The sequence below is a fragment of the Cyprinus carpio genome, chromosome B9 (assembly GCF_018340385.1).
Source record: "Cyprinus carpio isolate SPL01 chromosome B9, ASM1834038v1, whole genome shotgun sequence".
Lineage (NCBI taxonomy): Eukaryota > Metazoa > Chordata > Actinopteri > Cypriniformes > Cyprinidae > Cyprinus > Cyprinus carpio.
In genome coordinates this window covers 3,602,172-3,610,071 of record NC_056605.1, presented here as the reverse complement: position 1 = coordinate 3,610,071, position 7,900 = coordinate 3,602,172, and the positions used below count along the sequence as shown (strand labels likewise).

At 36.1% G+C, this 7,900-nt stretch overlaps 1 protein-coding gene across 1 annotated transcript in view; it reads left to right on the top strand.

Annotated features, from left to right (window-relative positions):
- The first annotated feature begins 2,654 nt into the window (after positions 1–2,654).
- Positions 2,655–7,900, top strand: part of LOC109092547 (kalirin-like) — a 190,673-nt gene continuing 185,427 nt past the window's right edge. Inside the window, 1 exon segment of the mRNA XM_042730646.1 lies at positions 2,655–2,987. Within this exon segment, the coding sequence (XP_042586580.1) occupies positions 2,921–2,987 (67 nt within the window). The 5' untranslated portion in view covers positions 2,655–2,920.

Below are 7,900 nucleotides of genomic sequence, written 5' to 3'. Positions count from 1 at the left end.
CTGCCAAAAGTGTCCATGGTAACAGGAAGAACTGGAAGCAAATCGACGAGACGTTTGTTGAGTAATCACATCGGGTTCCCATTTTGGTCCTGATCAAAAACAGGATACACTGTTTATATATATTTTAACACTGTGTATATAATGATTATAAAACCATTATGTATGTACGTATGTATGTATATATGTATGTATGTGTATATCATAAATAAAAAATATATATAAAATATATCAATATTGATTTGCAAGAGAAATGTATAATGTGTCTAAGTAAAATTACTAGAATTTATTTGAATTTTTTTTTATTATTATTATTATTATTATTATTATTATTTGTATAAGATTTACTTACTCAACTTTAAATACATAAGTGTTTATATCATAATAAATAAAAAATAGCAGAATTTGTAAGCGAAATTGTAAATGAAAAAAGAAATGAAGAAGAAATTAAGTAAACAAGGGGCTATTTCTTTATTTAATTACAGTCGAAACTCAGTAACTGGACAACAAATCAGTCATTAGGGTAAATTTTTCAAAATTGAGATTTATACATCATCTGAATAAATATGCTTTTCATTGATGCTTTTTTTTTTTGGTTAAGATAGGACAATATTTGGCCAAGATACAACTATTTAAAAATCTGGAATCTAAGGATGCAAATAAATAAATAAATAAATACAAATAAAAATAAATAAATAAAAATATCAAGAAAGTCACCTTTAAAGTTCATAGCAATACATATTACTAATCAAAAACTAAGTTTTGCTATATTTATGGTAGGAAATTTACAAAATATCTTCATAGAACATGATCTTTACTTAATATCCTAATGAATTTTTTTTTTTTTTTTTTTATTTTTTGAATAAAAGACAAATAAATCATTTTGACCCATACAGTGTATTTTTGGTTATTGCTACAAATATACCTGTGCTGCTTATGACTGTTTTTGTGCTCCAGTGACACATATAGTTTTTACTTAGTCTTTGTTACCTAGTTTTACATCGTTCTAGTTAACGATTTGATGCTTGAAGACATTTACAAATAAGGTGCACAGTGTCTCTGAACCACCCAAAATAATTTATTTCAACTGTGATGTCTAGTGTCAGTCGCCAGGGGGCAGTAAATCCTCAATATTTTTCTTCTAAAGAGCCCCCCCACAACCAGTCTGTTTATCAGTTGGTTTAAAAGGTTCTCAGAAGCAAACAGCTTTCAACACTAAATAATCAAAACGTTATTTTAAAATGCATTTTATGAAATGTATTTTAAATATCAATCCTACAAAAAAAAAAAAAAAAAAAAAAAAAAAAAAAAAAATCCATTCAAAGCAAATTACACTATTTCCCCATTATTAGCTACTATAGCATATGAAGTAATAATAACCAATAATAACCATACCATTATGGTTGTCGGTAACAGCCCAAGTAATCCATACATACACAGAAAACAAAACAAATAAGTTCAGAAATTAAGCTCTGTGTAATAAAGTAGAATGACCCAGGTAAATGGTATTATAGAAATATATTTACTGAGAAAAATAGTGATGTGTTCAGTCGCTACTTATATTAACCGCTGTGGCCCCTAGGCTGTGTGTGTCTGTGTCTTTATTTTATTTAAATTTTAGTAGAGTAACAGCGCATACGGACGTGTGTGTACAACACAATGCACACATGCACACGTGCTTCCTATTTATTATGAAAATACATGTTCTCAGCATCAGGATTCATCAATAGCCCGAAGAGTGCTTGAGTGAAGGGGGCGTGATATGTCACAGAGGGAGGGCACACACACACACACACACACACACACATTTCCCTTCTGCTCTCTATTGTTGGAAAAATAGCCTACAATCCACAGCCGCAAACAGTCTCTGGCGCTCCAGGAGGCCATCTAAACGAGTATGCTCATGTTTCTAAAATATCTCATTAACTTTTTAAAGAAAATATTTATAAGAGAGGAAAAGAGTGACCAACAAGCCCGCTGACATTATTCAGGATTCATGACATCATCCGCTTTGACTGTCAGGCTCGCGCTCTATCCCATCTGACACACTCAGGCTGCGCGCCGCTTTGTGTGGAGCTGCTCCGACTCATTTCCGCGAATCGGTTCTTTTGAACAGTTCATTCAAATGTAGAGATTAAAAAAAAAAATCATCGGTAATTTACGTCACACCCGACCCGTACCATTTAACATTTGGAAATCGTTAAACAATGCATGCACGCAATTATTTATTGTGTTTTAGCCTATTGCATCAGCCTTAATTCACGTTGGCCTACAGCATTAAATTTTGATGTGTTTTATAGTTCACTTTGCAGCCCCACACTAATTGAGATTAACATTAAGTCCTATTTAATTTGCATTTCTTTGCAAATTGAAAACACCACTGAGACAAATGCTGATTCTCTTTGGATACTTTGGATGCAAACATGCCTCATGTTTTCTAATAGTTACAATGCCTTAAAACCAATCTCTTTGCCCTTTGTGTGATGCTGTCACACTACGCATAGCCCAAGTTGTTTCCTGCACAGATTCGGCTATTTCTTAACTCTATCCACTTACTCTGCGCCCCATTGATCAACTCATCCGAAAACCCGAGCAACGAGGATCATGTTCAGCGGCTCTTGACTCAGTCAGAGTCGGACAAGACCGAAACAACAGTTCATTGCTTTAGAGAACCGCTCACGGAACAGAGCAAGAATCGATCAGTCCAATTGGTGAACCGGTTCAAAAGAACCGACTCATGAGAAGGGTAAAGAGCGATCTGAGGAGGAGAGGCGCATCTGGAGACAATAGAAGGCAATGCAGAGCTGCGCTTTGTCGCTCTGATCGAGGGCTGTGCCGTCAAAACACAGAAATATAGAGATGATGGAGCGCTGAATCTGGATATATTTCCCGTTATCTTGAACTGTGAGATCTAAGAGGAAAGATGAATTCTGCTGAAGCGGCGGAGGACGGACCCAATGATTCAGACACTGATGCCTTCTTCAAAACAGGTACGATGAGAGGAGAGATGGAGAGACTGTGATCTCTCACATTACAATTATCGGCGCACTTGTCTTATTTTTCATCCTTTCTTCATGAAGCTTAACTCCCAGTTCCCTTCGCAATGCTATTCCTCTTTAATTTACCAAGTGCTCATTGTATTTATTTTAATATATATTTAATCCTATTTTATTCAATTTATTGTTAATGCTTTTTTTTCTCATTTCATCAATTTTGTTATTGTATTTGGTTTATTCGGCGCTGTTTTGGCGATGTAGTTTTTGTTTGTGAAGAACACTACATTGAAACTGCATTGAGAAAGAGATAGACCTTTTAATAAACTCAAAAGGAGGTTGAAGAAAAAGACGAAAGCCGAAGTTAAATTGAAACTAATGGGATAAATCATGGCATTATGTGGTTTAAGGATGCTTGAGGGATGCTGAGCACTAGTACCGTTATACTGTTGGGATTGACAGCTACAATGAGCTTTAGCCCTGCTCTGAAAACCCAGCCCAGCCCATATCTCCACTTGATAACTTCTCATGCATTATTTCTCAGGATTGTGATCATCAGTTTGTATGCTGTAGTAGACAACATGGCTGGTTCGTTGCCATATATTAAGTCTGACTGAGTGTCAAATCACTGTCACTTTTGTGTATTTAACTGGGCTTCATGCTGGGCTCATGGGACAGGGATTGGGAAGGAGCTAATTACAAACACACCTCTGTTTAATCTGTCATTTATCTAAAAGCGCATTGCTTGTGAGTGCTGAAAGTGCCACAGAGTTTTTGCTGGGATGTGTGCTTTACCCCAGTTTGAGGGAGGTTTTTATAGCTAAACTGCTTAAAATCAGCCTCTTCTATAAGCTATTGGTCTTTGAAAGATTAGTCAATGAAGTCAGGAGTTTACAGATTTAAGGTCTGGCGATTCTGTAATTGTTGCCACATGCCCTTTTGCAACAAGCAAATTCCTTGTAACGTGTATTTCAACCATTTATGTTGCTTTTATTGTCTTTGCAAAGAGAACATAAATATTTATAATGTGTATGTTGAGTTGAGTGCAGTTGTCATATATTAGCAATGATGTCACAACAGCCCTTGACGTACGGGGTCAGAATAGAGCCAAGAGCTCGTATCATGTGCAGTGTTTCTGGAGTTTACAGAGAGGAAATGGCTGGTAGAAATGCTAATGTTAAAGTAAGTGGTCCAGGCTGTAGGACCCCTGCTGAGGAGTGATGCATAAACCCTGCAGCTTTACACAGCGGGCTATAGGTCAGGATTCTTGTACACTACACACACACACACACTGCATAACACAAATCACAAACCTCATCTACACAACTGTGCTGCATGCCTTTATTTCTGTCTTTTGAATGTGAGAGTGGTTCAAGGTGAGGTTCTTTGGAGGAAGTGTGTGAAGTATCTCAGTTTTTGAGCTGGAGGTCATATCTGCAAAAACAGGCGGATAAATAAAGAGTTTCAGAGGAAACCCACAAACTACAGAAAGAATGATAGCTGGAGTCACGGATGTTGGGAGTGTGGAAATGTTGACAGTTTAAAACAGATTTGTACATTTTCTGAAGGCTCTCTTTCATGGTTTTGCAGAGCTTGCTGCCATAATAAAGTGCTGCCAGGGTGTTGTTTTGTGGTTGATGGTGTGTTCAAGGTGACCACAACAAAGTCTCTATAATATTCTAACCCAAATTCATGGGAAAACATATCTATTTTATGATGTGCCGAAGTTGTATGAATTTGTGCAATGTTTACGTTTTTTTTTTTTTTTTTTTAACAAAATGAGATTTAAGACAAATTAGAAATTAAATGTGTCCTTTTGTTATTGCTTGGACAAAATGCTGCATGTGTCTTTGTGAAATTGAACTTTAACACTATAATAATATATTAATATAGCAATTGCATATCATTGCTCTTTTGTTGGTTTTGATTGCTTCTGTTGTCTCATTTGTAAGTCGCTTTGAATAAAAGCGTCTGCTAAATGACTAAATGTAAATATAATTTAAATGTAAATAAAACTAAATTGAAGTTTTAAAACAAGCCCCAAATCAAATAAATAAGTAACACAAATGAAGGAAATCTCTTCATATAAACAAAATAAGGCTTTGTCTGTGCTCTTTCCATTTAAAATTAGAGGCAACCACTGCATTTTAATCATGATCCAAACATAGATACTGCATACATGCAACATGATCAGTTTTTAATCTAAATTAGATTCAATTTAATGCAAAAGCAATGATTTTACTTCAGTTTTGTCGACATATACATAAAAAATATCAGTATGAAACAGAAACAGCAGACGAGCTGAACGAGACGCAGATTCACACTCAGCCAGCAGGTGGAGCTTAAAGCGTTTCCTTGGTTACCGCTGTAAAGAAAGCAGCGCTGCGCTTATGAACTTTAATATGCGTTATACAGAGGCAAGAGGAAAAGGAAAAAATACCATCTAAACTTTTCTAAAGACAGTAAGTTTGCCTCAGACACACATTTATATAAACGCCTTGCCTTAATTAAATCGCGATTGTTTAGCATCTCAACCGATTTGAATCGTGACATATTTGAATCGATTTTCAACCGGCTTGCGGTTAATTGTTACATCCCTAGTTCCATGGCAATATATAAGAGGCTTTTTCTCACCTAGAACTTCAGAGCAAGTAAAGAGCAAAGCAGGCTATTTTTAGGCCTGATCATAAAGACATTGTTGAGTTTTGCAGAGCATTGGTTTTGAGATCTCCAGTGCCAATGATCTGCAGATGTTCGGAGGTCTGGGTGAGGTATCAAAGAGCAGAGGGGTTTTTACTGTGGTTTTACCCGGTGGAAGGGAGGACATCTGTCTGCAGAACACAGCCTATGGATATACAGATACATCCTGGCAGTCCGTGCCCCTGGGGCCAAAAAAAGACAGTTGGATATAATGGAGAAAGAGAGGGGCTGAGTGAATGGGACCATAAATCCTCTCTCTTCTGCCACATCCAGTTGTAGTGGGTGTTTGCCCTCCTAGAGAAAAGACGTTACGTGGCTGAGTGAACAGTAATCCATTCACAAGCGCCACACTCAGCGATCTGAAGAGGGCTTTATACCTTCAGCCACATATGGCTCACACGCTGCCTGTGTATTCAGTATTTCTGGTTAGATTAACTTCTATACCAACACAGGACTATGTGCCCTTAAAAATAAGCACACTTTTAAACAGAGTTTTTATTACGGAAATAAATTTAAAAGAATATACTTTATATTGGAATATATTACAACCAAATGAACAGCTCTATTTTGAGTGCACCTTTTTTGTAATTTCATAATTAGTTCTATTGTTTATGAAAAAAGTGTACTGATTTAAGATGAACTAAAATCTTTAGTTAACCATTTAATGTCATTTGAATGTTGTGTCATGCATTTAAATAGTTACACATTTCCAGTCACAAAGTTGCAATTAACTTGAAATATTATATTTAATATCGTGCTACAGTTAAAATTATAATTAAGCATATTACGTCAAAATAAATGTACAATGCACTTTAAGATCATTTAACATTATATTTAACATTTTAATAACATGAAATCATTACTATTATATTATTTGCAAGTGTGTTTTTTTAACAACACGCTTTTAAGGTTTGACGTACACTACAAGTGCACAATCAATAAAATTAACACAACTTTTTCTCAAGCGTGGCTCTTTTTTATTAGATAACTTTTCCCTGAACATGTGAATAGGAGTCACTACAGTTCTGCGTGCATTGATTTGGATGCTGTTCTTGGTATAAAGAGGTTAGTTGGTGAGAAATTAGAGAACGACCTCTCTTCTCTCATAATAACCTTCCTGTTATAAGCCGTTACTTCCTCCTGTAGTCCTCTTTAGCACTGCTTATTAAACATTATGTGACTGTGTGAAACTGGCTCACAACATCAGATGAAGCGAATCATGCACCATTGAAATGAGTGAATGTTTTTGTGAAGCATCTGCGTTCTATTGTCTCCTCTAAAGCGGTTATTAATTCATTACATAATAAATCACCTGATCAATACATTGGTTGGAGGTAGGACGGGCTTTAAGAGCCATGGAGAAGATTATTTGCTAATCCAGTCTGGAAGTGTTGCATTGGTTTTAACAGGGTTTAGTGAAGGCTTTGTTCAGCAGGCAGCAAAAATCTGATTTCTTGGCTTATCCAACTCAAATACATTTAGTTGTATGTGGTTTGAAATCCAATTAAAAAGTTAGTGCATTAGTGTCTCATTTCACTCTTTTACATTCACACGTAGCTTTCACTGTGTAATGAATTGTGATTGAGTTCATATAAGCATTCGTGCATGTTTAAATACAGATGCTTATGTTGTCTGGTGTGCCTCTGTATGCTCTCTTACGTCTCTTGACATTGTACTGACACTTACGTCATAAATAAGGCAACTGATTATTGACTATATCTGAACAAATGATCTGCTTTCATCAGTGCAGTCAGTTCCAGTAGCTGGAAAGATTTATGATAAACCTGTGGCAGCAATGGACAAACAACAGTTGTTAAAGTAAAAATGATTATTGGAAAACCACAACAAAACATCCTGGAGGTGTGTCACATTTTTCACTCACACACAATAACTGTTCTGACCAAAACATTTAGGAGATTTAGATTTGAAAATCTAATTGGATTTCTGTGTAGTGTGAGCAAAGTGCAGGAGCTAAGTTATGAGGGCGAGCTAATGAGAATTTATTTGGTCTTAAAGCATTCATGAATCAGCCTTTATCGTCTAAATGTGATGCTGCACTGATGGTGCAGTCCTGGTTTGGTTTTTGGCAGATCTGGATCTGTTTCCACTCAGTGAAGTCAGAAGGGAAAAGTGGAAATTGGCTTTGGCAAGTAAATAAAGCGTACTCGCCAGTTGGCCAGTCACTGCTATAATGCCGCTATTTGCTGTAA